At 35.8% G+C, this 18,720-nt stretch overlaps 1 protein-coding gene across 6 annotated transcripts in view; it reads left to right on the forward strand.

Annotated features, from left to right (window-relative positions):
• Positions 1-18,720, forward strand: part of VPS13B (vacuolar protein sorting 13 homolog B) — a 459,420-nt gene that overhangs the window by 37,540 nt on the left and 403,160 nt on the right. For 4 of the 6 annotated variants that reach the window (XM_065627245.1, XM_065627244.1, XM_065627248.1 and 1 more), the window contains exons 4-7: positions 6,401-6,524; positions 11,493-11,660; positions 12,795-12,976; positions 17,060-17,234. In XM_065627245.1, the coding sequence (XP_065483317.1) occupies positions 6,401-6,524; positions 11,493-11,660; positions 12,795-12,976; positions 17,060-17,234 (649 nt within the window). The remainder of the gene's footprint in view (positions 1-6,400; positions 6,525-11,492; positions 11,661-12,794; positions 12,977-17,059; positions 17,235-18,720) is intronic. The other 2 variants (XM_065627246.1, XM_065627249.1) reach the window with 1 other exon arrangement.

The following is an 18,720-nucleotide window of genomic DNA, read 5'->3' on the forward strand; positions in this document are numbered from 1 at the left end:
GCTGCTACTCATTTCTCTGAATCTAACATCAGCTGAAATCAGATGCAACAAGATGCAAATTCAGGCTAACATCTTGTTAAATTATTTCTTGATTGCTCCAGCTTGTCCATTATTCTTAACCGGGTCACCCTTGTTTATTTCCCCCACTTATCAAGGTGCTATGCCCCTGCACCTCTGCCCCAGATTCCTTGGTATTTCTCTGTAGTCTGGTAAAAAAAAAAAAAAAGTAGAAAAATAAAGACATTCCATCATGCTCTCATCTACCTTAGAGAAAGGCAGAGCTTAATCTCAGTGTTCACTCTGAGTTATGTGATTTGTCAGTCTGAGAAGATTTAAAATTGGGTTTTGCAACAGTGAAATTAAATGGACTGTCTTGAATAGACTTATGAAGGTATAAGTGTATATGTGTAAGCTATATATAATTTCCATATATAATACAGAACTCCTTAATTATTCTAAAAAATAGTAACCTCATCTGATTTAGCCAAATCTTCAGTATTTTGTACTGTCATAATTTTTAGCCATACATGTGTATTGTTTTAAAGTTAGTGTGCGTTAGACTACTAACTCATACCTTCCAAAAGATTTACAGATGTTATTTCAGTCACCAATTTTTCTCTGTTTCAGTGGTATTATGCTTCTAGCTTGCTGTGGATTAGAAAAAGAATGAAATTCATTTTCTGCTCCTGTATTTCAGTTTCTGGTTTTTCTTAACTCTTGGTAAAATATTCTTTGCAGGATAATTGTGCAATGAAATTGTTGAGGCTGTAGAAAAGTTGATGATCCATTTGTAAGTAATGCTTGGCCTATGCTAGCCAGCAGAAGTGTTGCAAAGTTAGACAGAAGTGTAGTATGAATGAATATGTCTATTTGTGTATGTATATAATGCATATTGACAATTATATAGCAGTGGAATATAATCAGGTATCTCTTTGAAAGTAACATCTTGAGAGTGCTTACCATTTTAATGAAACTTGTAAAGTATTTTTAAGATAATATTTTTTTAAAACTTGTATTACTTTTCTTTCATTTTTGCATGGAGAGAAATCATAGAGCCATTTCAAATGATCTTTGGAGATGATCTAGTCCAACTTCATGCCCAAAACAAGTCCTATAAGAGCAGGTTGCGTCAGGGCTTGGGCAGCCAAGTGCTGAATAGCTCCAAGGACTGAGAATCCGCCACCTGTCTGGGCAGCCTGTTCCAATACTTGACCACTCACCTGGTGAAAAAGCTTTTGCCCTGCTTGGAATTGTCTATGTTTCAGATCTGTCGAGGGTTTAATGTGAGAGGCTGAGTGGCAAGAGACACAGTCTGGCTTCCCCTTGTCTGTGCCTTCCAGCCGAGAGCTGTAGGCAGCAGCAGGATCTCCCTTCTCCAGGCTGAACAGCCTCAGTTGTCTCAGTCTCCCCTGAGGGAGAGCTTATGTGCTTCAGCCCCCTAACCACCATGGTGGCCCTCCACTGGACTTGGTCCTGGCACATCCGTGCCCTTCTTGTACAGGAGAGCCCTAGACTGGGTGCAGTGTTCCATACAATGTCTCACAAGGGGCAAAGAAAGGGGAAGAATCGTGGCCCTGGCTTCACCCTTGCCAATACAAACCAGCACGCAGGGGCACACTGCGGAATCAGATTCAACTTGCTGTCCACTGGGGTGCTTGGATTCTTTTCTGCAAAGTTACTTTCTAGAAACTGTACAGTTACACAGAGTACCTCCATCCCAGGCGCAGGACTTAGCATTTGCATCTGGATGTCACAGAGTTTCTGACAGCCCATTTCTTCAGCCTCTCGAGGTCCCTTTCAATAGCAGCCTTGCCCACCACTGCATTGACTTTTCCCCCTAGTCTGGTGCCATCCACAGCCTTGCCGCGGGTGCTCTCTATCCCGTCTTCCAGGTCTTCAATAAGGGTGTTAAAGACCATGGGCTTGGTACTGATTCCTGAGGGATGCCACGAGTAACCAGCCACCAACTGGATGTTGTACCCTGATCACAACCCTTTGAGCCAGCCTGAGTCCAGCCACTTTTTCATCCAGTGTATCTCCCACTGTCCAGCTGATATCTCACCAGTTTGGGAATAAGGTCTGTTCAAGAGACTGTGCCAAAGGCCATGCTGAATTGAACATATTCTGAATATTACTTTAAGTCTTGCCACAGGCCCCTAACTACTCAACCATATAAGCACAGTCTGCTAGTGGGAAATGAGTTCTTCTCTTGCAGTTCTTGCATCTTGCAATTTAAGATACGCTTTACAGAAATAGAGATAGATATCTCTTACTGGCTTATAAAGGATATTAAGCACATTTTAGAAATGGTGAAGGATGAGAAAAAGAAAAGTTTTGTAGACGAAGAGAGAAAACGGCAATGGAGAACTCTGCAAGTTTGCGCAGTAGGTACTTGGGATCAGTTCAGGTTTTAAAATTTGAATTTATAACGGTGATTGTTTTTACACATTTTCCTTTTTTTATTTTTTAAAAAACCTCAGTTTTCTTTAACTTCATTTGCTGAAAGCAGAAGGACAATATTTGCATAAATAGATGAGTGACCCTCAAGAGAGAAAATTATTTTCCCATTAAGCATACTTATGAGGCGCTTTGAAGGTTTTGCACATAGGATTTCTGTATTTTAAAATGAGAAAATGTCTTTAAAGAGAAAAAGAACTTTGTATTTTAAATTTGGAAAACAGAATAATGAATGACAATAATAAACTCTACTTATTTGGGAAGATCATAATAAACCTCATCCGTTACGTGTTCAGGTGTTGTCAATTGTAATTCACTTTAAACTATGCCATAACTGTTTTATATTACAGTAGAAAATTGACTGGGGAACTTGCATATAAATTTGCTAGCCTAGGTGTCTTTAGCGTGTCACTTATGACTTGCATGGTTTTAGAAGTAACCATAGTGCTCTGTAAAAACATTTCAGCTGAGTACCTGGTCTGACACATTTGCAAAAAAGGAAGAAGGAGGCTGGTTGTGCAAACTTCTTTTTGTCCTGATCCAAGGTATATTTGTATAACAACACTCATAAGTAGAGACCCAGTGTTAAAATTTTTTAAGTTTTCTAGGCTGTATTTACGATGCAAGCTAGTGGGAGAAGAGATTTTTGTGAGTTATTTTCTTTAAAAATCATGTCTCTAGATACATCATGAGTATTTTTAGCTTTCTGCTGCTGTGACTGTTTGGGATCACTCTTGTTCATGCTCAGATGAACATGCATTCACCAAATCTCCTACTATAAACTACAGTTATTAGCACTTTTAAAATGTAACTCCCTTCCCACCCCCAGTATAATTTTGACTGTAAAATGTTTGTCATCTGGTGTGAGGTAGATTTATGGGAGTGTGGTAGTTTTAGTGCCTTTTGGCCGGGTGTTTCTGGTGACATCACTGTGATCTAGACAGAGTGTGTGACTCTAGTTGGTTCCAGTGTTAAATAGTTTCATAATTATGCTAGTTTTGGCAGTTTGCTTGGAACTTTTTCCCATCTCTTTAATGAACATGTTTTACTTCTGGGCTTATGAGACAGCCACATGTTTGAGGAATTAATAGTGTGCTCTTAAAGTTAACATTGAGCAGAAGTGTGCAGATATAGAAAGCTTTTGGATATACGTCTACATAGGAATGTAGTTCCTATAAGGTCACGGGCACTGTTATCATCTTCCGGCAATGAAAGAATACAGCTTTTGCTTTATGAAGTATAAGTAGCCGTTTTGAAAAATGGTGTGTGTTTGTGCTCAAAAAAACCCCATCCAGTTCTTAAACCTTTTTGATAATTGTGTAATGTAAGGAAATGAATGGATGTTATCCCAGATTAAAATAACTTTTTCAAATATTTGGTCAGGTTGAATTCTTCTTAAATGTAGGTATATTCTGTTACTTCATGTGAATTAAGTCTGAGATAAATTTTTGTTTGTTGCAATTTGGCACCATCTTGGAACATGTCCGCTTTTTTTCGATGACTTTTAGGTCCAGCTTGCTCTAAATGGTTGCAACCATTTGCCATCACAACACAGTTGTAGCTGAGGGAAATATTAAAAGCTTATTGTATTGAATTTATTTATTGGTGAAGATTTGAGACTGACTTTCAAAAATTACACAATCTTAAGGGTTCTTTGCCCCATTCAAACAAAGTAAGCCCTCCAAAACCCCGTGTGCTGGTGTGCGTTCCTGTCTGAAAGTGGTAAAAGCTTAAACCGTTCTTATTTCCTCTTTAAGTGTTAGTAATACTCTGTATGATGAAAACACTGCATAGATTTAGCATGAAGTTATGAGAAGATTCATCAAACGTGGTCGTTTCAGTATGCAGATAGTAAAGTTAGACTTGAATGTAGTCAGGCTTGATACGGTTAACACTTCAAAAATAGAATGCCTTCCCCATCCCTCTGACTCCCCTTTCTTTTTCTCGTAGCCAACATAAATACTAAAAGGCAAGGGTAATGTGATCCTATCAGATCAAATCATTTAATAGCTGCACCGCAGCGTTCTGTACAATCCACAAGTGAGCTCAGGAAAGAAGGAAATGTGCTAATTGAGCTGTTCGGTGACTCTGACATGTCAGGGTTTTTTTGCAAGTTCAAAACATAAATAGCAGTATGATGACTCATCTGAAAAAATATTTTCATGCTGCATATGAACTAGTTTCCAAGAAAGAGGTTATGGTTAAAAGTTATTTCAAACATTTCAGTTTAAAAGCTTTTGATCTAATTTTTCTCAGTAAGCTGGAGACGTGAAGGACAAGTGAGATTTTTTCTGATTACAGAATGCACGTGTTGATGAAGAGGCTTCTGTCACCCCAGGTTTAAAGAAATTACATTGCAGTTAGAAGTTCTGAGAGAGTCTTCAGGAGACTCACATTCCTTGATGAAAAGCATCAGAAGGTTGTCAGGGATAAGAAATTAAACAAATGCTCTCCAGACAGAGTTGATGCTAAACACCCATTTCATTTTCTCATGCATTGGAATGGGAAAGTCCTGTATGACTGAAATGGCCAAATAACTGTAAATTAAAAAACAACAAACAGTTTGTTTCAATACTATATTACTGACTGGAAGATCTCAAATCCTTTATGGTAATTTATCCTTTTAGAAGCTATCTTCTACCCTTCTAATGTATGAATGAATCTGTCTTCTGCAATTTTTCCAAATAAGTTCAGCCTTCTATTTTTTCTTTTTTTTTTCCCAAGGCTATCATTATATTGCTCATCTTTTTTTTTTTTTTTTTTTAATAGTGAAATGATATTTCCACTTTATCAGAGAATTTCACTCTTATGTTTTTTGGAACATGGAGTGGAAGGAAAGAAACTCTCCAATTGTTTTTGAATTTCTAGACTTCTGTTTAAAATGTATCATTACATGTAACTTTTTTAAATTTTTCTTGCAAAAAAACCCACAAAACATTAAGAAGCAAGTAATGTGAAGGTTCTGTTTCACAACTTCTTTGAGATTATTAAAAGTGCCAGGCAGCATGCAGGTGAACATGTGGTCTATCCTGTACAAAACCTCAACACAATTTAAGCCATTTCCTTATGGTGGTTAGAGGACTTAAAAATATTATAGATTCATGCTGCAGCACTCGACATTTGTTCCCCAAACCCTTCTTTCTGTGAACACGTTATGTGATCCTAGTAGTGCCATGACCCAGAGAACATTTCTCTCTGCTGAAGACTACATCTATCAGAGAGATAACTGGCTTGGGTCGAAAGTTGTAAACATTTGTTTCTTCTCTAACCTGCTCTTCTAACATGCCTACAAGAATATTTGCATTACTTTTCTTAGTTTTCTTGCACTTGAGTCTCGTAGTTAAACTGTCATTCTGGAGCGTAATGGGAATACTAGTGGGGTATTTAAAACACTAAATTCAGTTAAAATTTTCTTGTATCTGCAAATTTCATCTTGTAAGTCTTATATCACATTCTCTACTTATGAACATGTTTCCTGCTTCTGAATTCCTTAAGGTGGATAAGTTAAATAGAATGTGAAGATGAGCATGCTGCCTCTGTTCATTTGTCTTTTCTGGGGCCAAGTTTTATTATTTTAATAGTCTGCAAAAATATTTTGCTTTGTGTATCAGCTTCAATTAGCTGTATTAGGAAGGACGTGACTCTGACTTCTTGGAATCATCTGAGGAGGTTTCATGAGTAGGTATGTAAGCTCATAAAATTCAGTAGTTTCTCATATTTAACTTTGTTAGTCTTCAAGGCACTGTCTCCAAAGGAATGTTTCAGCAGAAATGCAGCTAGATAAAATTTCTTCAGTTGTAATTAATAGTTAAATGCCTGAGGTTTTTTAAAATAAAAGTGAAATTATTAATTGCAGCAGTAGCAGAAGTTTAATTCACTGAATCTTTACTCGACATTTATTTTCTTTTTATTTGGTCAACTGAATTGCTTTCTTTTCCTCTAGCAGGAAGACCATGAAAGTTGTGGTTCCAGTTCAACAAACCGCAGTACCACGGAAAGCATAAAATCGGCAGTAAAACCACGACGAGTTCAGCAATCTACTTCTCCTGACCCTGATTTACCTCCAGGTAATCTATAATTTCAGAAGCTGGATTGTATTTGAGTGATAAAAATACCTAAGTTTCATTCAGGTGGCCACAATGTCTGGGTTAGGCTATTATATCTAGTTACCTACAAATCACATAAAAATGAGTGAAATACTTGAATATTATAAAATTATAACAAAACGTAATTAATGCTTATATTTATTCCTTCAATTTTGTTGAATCCTTAAATTTTCAGAACTCATAGTGCAAGATGGATTAGTGTGAGAAACACATAGTAGGGATGGTGTGTTAGATTTTGGTCCTTTCCTGCTCTGGTTCTTCTGTTTCAGATCACTGTGTTTTCTGCTGCTCATTAACTGCTCAGTAATTCACATTAAGTTATTTTCTTGTATGTTTTCAGATTCTATAGTAGTTTTAAAGGTAAACTTTTCTCTTTAGGAAAGTAATGATTCTGAGTGATGTTTCTATTTGAGTCCTGGTAGAGATGTTCAGCACTTTTGCCCGAAACCCTCCCTCCTCTTCCCAACTGGCTCATTTGAACCTGGAGATTTTTATATGATATAAAAATGCTGAAGTATGTATCTGATTACTATTGCCTCTGAGTTTGCACAGAAATTTTGAGTAGATGCTTTGTTTTGTGCAGAAAAAATGAAATTGGAGAGTACTGGAATGAATTGCAAGTTGACTTTTGAGGGCATGTGATTTTTAGATGGATTAGAGACACAGCAGTTTTTTGTGTTAGGCTCTGTTAAAGCTCTGAGGCCAGCCTGTCTGGTGGCTTGGAACTGTGGGTCCCTGGGTGTCCCTGGGACCCTGGATGTCCCCGTGTCCCACCATGGACAGCGCTTCAGCTCTGGTGCTTCTGGGCCTTTGGGTTTGATGTGGGAACAGCAGGGACATCTTCAACTAGATCATGTTGCTCAGAGCCCCTGGCCTTGAATGTCTCCAGGGATGGGGCATCTACCACCTCTCTGGGCAACCTGTGCCAGTGTTTCACCACCGTCATGGTAAAAAATGTCTTCCTCATGTCTAGCCTGAATCTCCCGTCATTTAGTTTAAAACCCATTACCCCTTGTCCTAACACAACAGGCCCTGCTAAGAAGTCTGTCCCCATCTTTCTCATAGGCCACTTTAAGTACTGAAAGGCTGCAATAAGGTCTCCCTGGAGCCTTCTCTTCTCCAGGCTGAACAGCCCCAACTCTCTCAACCTGTCCTCACAGCCCTCTGATCATTTTTGTGGCCTCCTCTGGACCCTCTCCAACAGGTCTGTGTCTTTCCTGCAGTGAGGGCTCCAGAGCTGGATGCAGAACTCTAGCTGGGATCTTACCAGAGCATAGGGACAGAATCACCTCCCTCAACCTGCTGGCCACACTGCTTTTGATGTAGCCCAAGATATGATTTGCCTTCTGTTGATTCATCGGATGTTGACATCTGATGAAGTTAAAACATTCCTAAAGATATGTTTCTAGAGATCCAGATGAAACATGCTCACTGAAAATTGGGTTGTGTGTTGTCTTTTATGAATATATTGTGGTTCTTAATGATTTGAGTGATTACACAAATTGCACATATTGTATTTGCAGTACTGTAGGAAATTATCAGATCTGGTGCCTTATGTTACTATTTGTTGGATTCTGCAGATGTACTTTGTGCTTCTGTGGAAATGTAGGGCACTATCACCTCCCGGCTCCTTCATTGTTGTTGTGTTCCTTCTTCAACTGCATAGAGTATGTTGGTGGTGAAGTCTAATGATTCAGAGAGCATTAGTGAAATTTTTATTGAATGGACTGTAAGTTACTCTCCATGTGGCAAAGTTACCTAAATACAGTTGTGGGTGGGGTTTTTTTATACATAAATAACATAGAGGTCCAGTGTGATAAACAGCCTCCATGAGGAGTAGAGGCCCCTTCGTAAGATGATTTTATTTTCTATGGTATTGGATGTGGCTTTGCTAAACTTTAATTTGCACATCCTGGATCTCAGTAAGATGCTGAGTCATCTACTTAGATTTGTTTTAGTCTTTGGAGGTTTTAAGTATCATACTACAGTTGTAATTTGTTGAGAGATTTATTTGTTCTGTGTTCTCAGAGATGGAGCAAGGCAGAGCTGAAAATGTAGCTTTTGTTACAATAGAGTACTGCTAAACTTAAAATGTTTAGATGTCACCAGTCTGATATGAATTCTGTTGAATCAATAGACCAGTCTAGTTGACAGTGCTACAATATTTTGGAGGGTTTGATCTGAAACGCATTTGTAGCTCATACTGCACAGTGCAGTGTGCTGAGTTCTGGGGAATTTGGAAGAAGCATACGTGTGGATTTTGTGTTGTGTCTCAGGAGAGAATTTACCCCTACAGATTTTCGAGTGTTTTTAGTCACTTAATCGTAGAATACCTGAATTTTAGTGGCAAAGATGGTCATAGCGTTATATTTCAAAATTACAGGAATAAGAAGCAACCTCTACTGGTTTTCTCACACTTGTGTTAAACAAAACCCTTTTTTAACTGTATTGTACACGAACTTGCTGATGCTGTTTTTACTTTTTTTAATAGTGAAAATGAATTCAAAATGTAATTCTTTTTAGAAACGGATCCTCAGTCATGAGAATCTGATTCTAGTATATTTGAAGGTAAACTTACTTAGGAAGCTGATACCTGTATGGTGTGTTAAACAACATATTGTACCACTAGTTTGGAAATGTCTTTGCAGAAGTGTGAAAGTTTTTATCAGATCTGTGACCTCTGATTAATTTGGAAGAAATAATTCTGCTTCTTTTTATGCATTCAGGCAAAAAAGACACACAGATAAGTGTTATTGCTCTGTTCCTGAATACAACTGGAAACTATCAGTAGAACTTGCTTTTTGTGCTGCTGTGATGCTGGATTTGTGATGTTTTTGTCATTCACAGCAGGAAAATTTAAATTAGATTGACTTTGAAAGACCCTTAAAAGCAAAATATTGAAAAAGCTTTGGACCTGTGGCAGAACAGCTTCATTTTCTTCAATGAAAGTAGTAGCTTGCTTTAAAATTGTAATTAAATTACTGGTTTTGATTTTATAGTTGCTAGTTATATAGTCTGCAAAATATTTCTATGTTGAACTTAGATGCTTTGTGCCAGCTTCTATTTATACACAGGTCAGTTTATACCACCCTAGTTATGAATATGGGTCGCTTATGCCCCTTAATTATTAAAATAATACGTGTGCTTCTCTGAGTTCCTATTACGTAAAAATATACGTAAAAATATCTTGCCATTTGAAGAAGTCAGTGAGAAAATACTCAAAACCAAGTTAATCCATGTATTTTTCGTTGGTTGTTTTTTTTTAGATTGATATGCTAAAAAGGTAAATTCAGATTATGTTAGAAAACTGGCAGGACTAAGCTGTCAAAATTTTGACTTTCACTGCATTTCTGGATTTCCTATTTATGTAGACAATGGTCTGAAACATTTTACAGATTTTGTTTTAATACAATTACAATACTAATAAGATGTCAGGAGATGCTAAAATGCTTTTTCTGTCCCGCTGAAACTGGCTTTGCTCAAAGGGTGATATATGCTCAAGAATAGTATAAAATGAAGCAAGCTAAGTTATGGTAAGAAATGTCACGTGTTTTACAATAAGATTTTTGTATTTAAATACTTCTAAAAAGATAGAAATGTACCAGCTGAGAATCAAAATATTCTGCTAATGGTAGCTGAAAGCATGTTTTGCACTTAAGGACGTGGTCGTAGGCTTTGAATGGTGGAAAAAAAACCCAACAAACATGTCAACTGTATGAATTTGCAGTTGTGGAACTTGAGAAAATCACTTATGTAATGGTAAAACTTTCCATGTACTATAAGGGAGAAAGTAATATTTGAGTGTGAAAACAATGGCTAGCTAGAAAAAGCAGAGTAGAATGGAAGGAGGAATACCAGTCTGCTCCTACTGATCTCACAATGTTTTGATGTCCATTTGAAGTTATTTGAATTAAAATTGTTGATATAAATGAGTCTTATTTAATGCAAGTTTCAGAAAAATACTCTTGAAACCTGTGGATTTGAACCTGTATTGTTAACTGTCTTTTCTTCAGTGTAGTTACCAAACTAGACCTCGAGAGCATGTATTAAATGTATTTTTAGATAGAATGTGAGTAATGTTATAAATTGTAAAACATAGACATTGTAAGGCGCTTTTTTCCCCAGTGCAAATGAGTTAGCTCGGTAGTTACATTCAGTATAGATAAAAGACATGAACATGGGTAGTATTTAATTTCTTTACCATATTGGTAAAATATTAGTGTTTACTGCATACTGGGAATTCACAGATGAGATAATTTTTCCAATCACATTATGTCTGAAAAAATTTAAATGGATTTCTTCCCAACAGGCTTCAGTGCAGGTGCTTACTATTTGGGTTGTTGACAGAAATTGATTTTGTTATACCTCACAGTGGTCTTGCTGAGCATGATGTGGATATATTAGCTTTTAGAATGAAAAAAAGTACCAGACATATGATTGTTTAGTTAATTTTTTTAAAAACTACATGAGGGGGCAAATAGGTGTAATATATGCATACTTGAAAAGTAACGTAGCAACCAGTGTTCACTTTTCCAAACCTATTTCTAATTATCTTTCAAGTAGAAAAAGTCACTATTATTGAATTTTTTTGCCTACAATAATGCAGTCTTCTGTTTTCATAATTAGTTTGAAAGTTGATTCTTGCCACCAAAAATTAATCTTTATGCTTTCTTATATTCCTAGTATTTACTTTTTTTTTTTAAACATAGTTTCTTGTAGTTCCAGAATGCTGATTGAGTTACCTGCACTGGAAGTTAAAGAATTTTATGTCCTGTGATTTTTGGATGAATAAAGGACAATTAAAACAAACCAAGTATCATTTTGATTTTTTAAAAAAAAATAAACAAGTTGGAAATAATGACTTCAGTAATACGTCAATTTGGCATTATGTCTGTCTTATAACTCCTAAGAATTTGTTTTATTTTACAGGTTATGTTCAGAGTTTGATTAGACGTGTTGTAAACAATGTCAACATTGTGATCAACAATCTCATATTAAAATATGTGGAGGATGATATTGTTCTCTCAGTCAATATCACTTCTGCAGAATGCTATACAGTGGATGAGTTTTGGGATCGAGCATTCATGGACATCTCTGGTGAGCAGATACTGTGTCCTTTGAGGTTTCGGAGTGGAGGCACTCTTAAATTCATAGAGAAATTTGCAAGTCCAATAAAAAAGGCTCTTTATTTCAGAACTAAGATGCTTTCCGCATGTTTTAATTTCTTATTAGTTTTTCTCTTGTCCTTCATTTTGAAGAGCCAATCATAATAATTGATTCTTAAGACATTTGTATGATCACTGATAATTTTACAGCATGTTTTGTAGTCCGTTGCCATCCTTTTGTGATTGCATTTCATTTCGCGCTTGAGACTGGCAGTGAGCTTGTAGACAATTTGCTTTTCTGAATGAGAAGTAGTGTCTTAGGTCTTTTCTGTTGCATTTGTGAGGACCTTAAATCTCTCTGTAGAGGGTGGCTAGAGAGGTGGTAAAACATGCCGCACTGCAGTGAGCATGGCATACCAACTGCAAGACATGCTTCATTTTGCTTTGCGTTTTCAGGAAAAACAAATAAATTTTTTATTTCTGTCTTGGTCTTCAGTATCTGAATGTCTCAGTGTTTGAATTACCAACATTCACCTGTAAGTCTAGCTATTCTTACTAACATTTGGTAGACGTGGAATTTGGGCACAGTAAGAATATTTTAAGATCACACAGAAGATCTCTGGTAGAATGGGGAATTTAATGGTTTCTTGACCACCGAAGCCATTTCTTTGTTCTGACTAAAGTTATTACAAACTAAACAAACAAAATTAAATATGTTTCATGTTAAGATCACTATACCAGCTCTTGTTTGCTTTGGAGGATTGAAAAGAAGACTTTGGGGGGAAAATATGCAAGATTCTTTCTGGGAAAATAATGAGAATAATATTTATTGGTCTTAGGCTTTCATATGAAGCAGTACTCTTATTTTATAAACAGATCTTAAGGTACAGTGAAGGAATGAAAATTTGAATTGTGTGTAACTAATTTGTCCTCACTTTCTAAGTACTCAGCTGAAAGACTGTGACATGTTAAATTATTCTCTTTAGTTGCATGAGCAAGTACATTGCTGATGATTTAAATAATGACCACACAACTATCCTGGATTTTCTTCTGTAAAAGAACATATATGCATAACTGATTTTTCTTGTGCAATATATTTTTTTAACCTATATACTTCTTTTAAAAGCCACTGATCTGGTACTGAGAAAGATGATCAACTTTTCTGACTGCACAGTATGTCTTGATAAGAGAAACGCCAGTGGTAAGATTGAATTTTACCAGGAACCTCTGCTGTACAAATGTTCCTTCAGGACTCGTCTGCATTTTACTTATGATAACCTCAACTCCAAAATGCCATCTGTTATTAAAGTAGGTATCCAAAATAAGGTTTTTTGCTACTCACTTGTGAAGTTTTGACATTTTTCAAAATATGCTTTGAAATTTAAAGTAAAATGAAAAGTGAATGCTGTTGTTTTTAGCTAAAGGGATTTTTTGATTGTATTTTGTTCATATGATGCAATTAGCCTATGTGCAGTGATAACTTGAAAGTAACGAAGTAATGCTCTCTAGTATTTTCTATTTTTTCTGAAGTTTTGAGAGAAAACATAATAATTGAAAGGAAAACAAATGTGCGCAGATAATCTCTTAAAAAATATTGTATGCTTTAAGATGCCTGCAATAAGATGGAAAGGGTGGGGTTTTTTTACTACTTATGCTTTCAAATGTAGCTCAAACTCTCATAAATAACAAGGAATGTCAGTGTATGGACACTATGTAGTGAACCACGTGAAATGGATTAGTGAGCCCGGCTCGGTCCCCAGTGAGTGGGGGTGCAATATTACTCCTGGGCATCTGACACTTGGTGACATGTTTACATTTTGCAGTGCAGAAGCAAAATCCTGGGTTGCTGGAGAGACTAAACTGCATTTCACTTCTACCTTTTTTTTTCTGCTCTGAGTAGTCATACGTGTAAGGTTTGTCTTCTCTCCCTCCCTCTCTCAGTGAATCCAGTGGTGCTCATTTAATTAGTTGAGAATTCTTTTAAATTAAGACATAATAATCTTCAGGTGTATTTACAGCAAAATAGTAGTTTTTCTTTTTTTTCAGAGTAACTGGTAACAACTTTTGGAAACAACTTTTGCTTATTTTGAGTTTTGTAAACAAGAAGGTATATATTTAATGATATTAGGGCTTTTAACTATGTGCCTTTTAACTTTGGAACCTATATGGACTCGAGTGATAAGAAGGAATAAAATTACGACTTTCTGTGGTTTACCAGTTATGTTCTTTATGTTCTGTGGTGATAGTATGATTACTGCATATAGACAGTAAATCTTAGTGTTAAAGAACCTGATTTTCATATTGGCTGAATAGTTCTGCAGATTTTGGAGGACTTATCTGAACCTAGCTGAAGCTCTAGATTCCAGGTTTGCAGAGCGAAGTTTTGTGACCAAGTTACAAGTCTCTGACAGCGCACTTAAATGGAAATGTTCACAGAGGCTTCCATGTATTTTAAAATGATACTGTTGTTTTAAAAATGGCGATCATTATATTATTACTTACAACTTTTAGTGGATACTAGACTGAAAAAAGAAACAAACCAGAATGCACTGAGGTGGTAGTAATATAATTAAATTTGTATTAAACTTTTCTGTTTATCTTTGGTGGTTTGGTGGTCATTTATTGCCCCTGCCCTTTTTTAAGGCACATTTCAGTTTGTTCAAATATGTATTTTATTTTTTTTAATATATACCGTGTTTTTTTGTTATGTTGCCCATAATTTATCTTTTTCTCTTTTTTAAATGTTTCTTTTTCTCTCTTTCCTCAATGTTTAAACATAAAATACTGTTTATGAAGATATTCAGAAATGTACTCAATTAATTTAAATCATATAACAGATTAATATTTAAGTGAATTAATGATTGTTATGAGCCGAAGAATAATTGTCAAAAGGTAATGATATTTTAAGATCTTAAATTTTGTTTCACTATTATACCATTATGCAACAATTAGATCTACAGATCTGTTGACCCTCAGAAATTTTACATTTGACAACTTTCTGATTTGTTGTGTGCATGGACATTGTGTGTTGTGGATCATCAGGATGCAGTTTTTTAAAAAGATTGTCTTTAAAATATTTAACTATTGAATGAAAATAACTGTTTTCTTACAATTGAAGAAAAAGGAGCTGCTATCAGTAAATATAACTGCTTGATTAATGGAATTAATTCAAGGATGCTTAAAATGTTTTTTAAGTCTCCACCGCAGATGAAATAGTGCAGCTTCAGTATATTTGAAGGGTAAATGACTGAGTGTCAGCAGCTCGTGCTCGAGTGGCTCATTTCCCAGCTGAAGACAAAGCCCAGCAGCACTCAGTCTTGCACTCCAGAGCTGCGAAGATCTTTATAATGAAAACTTTCATACTGTGTGGTGTTCGCTTGCTAAAGCACATCTGTTTTTCAGTCTCGAGCGAACATTTCCAAGACTTCCACGTTTGTAATAGCATATGCTCTTTTGGTTTCTTTGTAGTGACTAGAATATTTTTATAACCTGCATAATTTTGACTACTATGACTATTGCAAAGTTTTCACCAAACTAATCTTAATGAGTTTAGTTTGAGACATCTCAAAGGAAGACAGTTCATAAGTACTTGGATACGTATTTGTGTGCTTTTAAATTGGTAACACCAAGTTCCTATTTTCTATGTTAGAAGGAAAATAGTATACCTGGGGGGAGGCAGCAAAATGCATATTAAATGATTAGAACTTTAAGCTTTCTGTTGCTTTTCTTGTTGAAATCATCATGGGATGAGACAACTGTGATAAGATCTGATTTGCACTGGGGATGTCAGTCCTGCCTCCCTCTATTTGCAGCAGCGCTGACACTTGTCTGGCTTGTCAGTCATCTCAGTCAACTCACTCTGACAGAAAACTCACTGGACAAGAAAAAACAGTTTTCTGCTCCTTTTAGTGAGATGAGTCAACGTACTGAGGGGCAGATGAGTTCCACTGGCAGGGCAAGAACAGGATTGTGAGGGGAGTGTAGTGCCATACAAGAAGTCCAGGAGTGTAGCATAATTTCAATTAAGCCACTGACTCTATAATTACATTCATTGCCAACAGTGCTACCTAGTGTTCTTGTCCTCCAGTATGACATCTGGCAAAATAATCTTCCAACTCTTAAGACAGTTATTCACTCCTAATCCTTCCAATTGTTCATCTGCACAGAAAAGATTTATTGTTGCCAACTTTTAATCATCTGGCCTTGAAAAATTAATCTTGAATAATTAACTTTTAATTTCCAAGTGGTATCTTAGGGTTTACATGCCATTTTCTTTCAGAGAATTATAAATAGTAGCAGAATTTTGATACATAAAATCTTTCCTCTGGTCTATATAAATGGCTGATACTATGTTGTCACTCATTCCGTATGTCTAAGGCTGTGATTTTATTGATTTACTCATATAAATTTATTGGTGAAGTCTTATGAGTACACGAACATATTTTTATACAAATATTTATTTTTCTATTGTACTTTTACCTGCACATGGATGTGCAGTAGTGTTTACAAAGACATTCTTCATGTTTCTTAAATTGGATTGCATTAAGACTGACATTGATGAACAGTTACTTTCCATTTCCATTATTTTTACCCACAACATTTAGAAACTGGACCTGGAGCTAGAAATGTTTCTAATGTTACAGACAGTAATTTTATTACAATAATGTTATTTTGTGCAGCTCTTATTTTAATGAAACATAGCTTTCTTATCAAGTCTGGTTTTGTCTTTTTAGCATGATCGCATACTGATGAAAATATTCTGAAGTATTGAATAAAATAGCTGAAATATTTAAAGGAGGGTACATTTTCATCCTAGTAATTATGGTCTTTGCGAAGCTTGCTTTCATTTAGAGAAAAGTGCTTAGTTGCATGTTTGAGCTGGAATATCCGGAGAAGCTGGTTTTTTGCATTTCATTTGGAATGGGTCCCCCTCTGTTACTCGTCCACTTGCAACAAGTTGGGAGTGGGAAAGAATCAAAATGAAGGACCTTGTATATTAAAACCAGTATATCTGGGTTTTGTTTAGTTTGCAGAGATTTTTATGAAACTCTGTAATGAGGGTAGAAGTTTAATCAGATGCACTCATGTGACTTACATTTTAGAAATTGCTTCAGCAACAATTGTAAAAAAAAAAAAGCATACACATTCAAAATATATTAGATTTCATTTTTCAACACATTCACTTTTCAACGCTTTTCTCTTTTGTTGCAACCCATAACGTATGTTTTTGAAAGTCATTGTTTTTAACCCTTTGCTGTATGTTATATTGCAGCTTTTGTTTTTAGATATTAGAATGCATATACAAAATGAGTATGGAATTGAATGTTTTAAAAGTTGGCTTTAATGACAACAGAGTTTTATTATTTGCTTTTGTTCTCTTTCATGTTATAGATTCACACATTAGTTGAAAGTTTGAAACTTTCGATCTCTGATCAGCAGCTTCCTATGTTTATACGTATAATGCAGCTCGGGATTGCTCTTTATTATGGAGAAATAGGCAACTTCAAAGATGGGGAAAGTGAAGATTTGATTCGCCACACTAAAGATATATTGGGAAACAGCACAGGTAAAGGCAACTTCTAATTTTTGAAAAGAAATGTTAAAAACATTTGTTTCTTTGCTTTTTCCAAGTATCAATGGCCAAGGCTAGTCATTACAAAGCATCTCTGCAGTCTGCAGTTTGTTAGAGGCAGTTCATTGTGCCGAGTGAGTGTCTAGTGCTCTGACGTCTTTTTCATGGTATGTTCTGAAAAGTGTTCTGATGATCCTGAGTAAACTGAGGTTAAACTTCGTCTAAAAAGACCATTTTAGGAGCTGTGACACAGTAAAGTACTTTGGATTTATTTGTCAGTATAAAGCAATTGTCCTTAGGCAGCTTTGACTCCTCTCTTTCATTTAGTGCAAGTGTGGCTGCTGCCAGTGTCAAAGTGATGTGTTTTTTTCCATCTTTGAAACTTGTTACTGAGAGCAGATGCATCAGCATTTGTTCTAAATGGCATATGTTTTCAGTAGTTCTGTCCTTTCTACATAGTCTAGTCTCCTCTGCTTTTTATTTTCTTGTAACATGTATTCTCCTATTCTACATGATGTTCCATGGTCACTTACTGTGACGCAGTCTTTTGAGGAGCGTTGCTGTGATGAGAGGTGAATTCTCTTTCCCTTGGAGTGATGCCTTCCCGCTTGCTGCTTCCCAAATATTGCTGGGGTTACAACAGTGACGCATTTGCAGCTGTAAACCTTTTGTTCCGGTCTCAATTTTAGGTGGCTTTGCTAGGAGCTACCAACTTTGCTACTGTATTATTTTTTCCTAGTTGTATCATGTAATATATTTGAGTTTTGAGGTTTTATGTTAGGTGAATTGTTAGGAATTTGCAGCAACATAAGAAAGGCAAATAGATGCTTAGTTTATATGAAAATTTAAAGGAAATAAAATTTCTAAGTAGATATTGGGACTTAAATATCTTTGTTTGTTCACTTCTGTGTAAAATATAAACACAGAACATTCAAGAGTTAGGCGGTCACATTGTCTTGCATCATGCTATATTTTTTTAGTAATTTAATCAGGAACATAATGATCTTGAACATCCAAACTTGAATCTGAAGTTTTTGTAATGTATCAGGCCACTAAATAAAGAGAAGAGAGGATGGATTGTCATTCCAGGTTCTGAATTTTCTTGGTTTTATGCTTTTGTAGAGCAGATGTTAATTTACTTGTCAAAACAGGGAACTTTAGATATTTCTGTTTTAATTTTAATGTCCTCAATACATAAGTTGTGGATATATTTCCAAAGATGAATTTGAATCTGGGGGAGTAGGAAGAGGTATTTACCACACGGCCAAGAGCATGATAACTTCTAGAAAATTCTTGGAATTATATATGGAGTTGATGCAGCACTCTTAAACTATACTTATGTTTATAGCATTACGACATTTTGGAACTTTGTGTAAGCTATTAAATTAATTCATTTTGTTCTGTTTAAGAGAGAGAGAATTTTAATGTACATAAGGTTATAGGGGTGTGTTTGATCCTGTGCTGCTGTTTTCTCTGATTT

The sequence above is a fragment of the Caloenas nicobarica genome, chromosome 2, assembly GCF_036013445.1.
Source record: "Caloenas nicobarica isolate bCalNic1 chromosome 2, bCalNic1.hap1, whole genome shotgun sequence".
Classification (NCBI taxonomy): domain Eukaryota; kingdom Metazoa; phylum Chordata; class Aves; order Columbiformes; family Columbidae; genus Caloenas; species Caloenas nicobarica.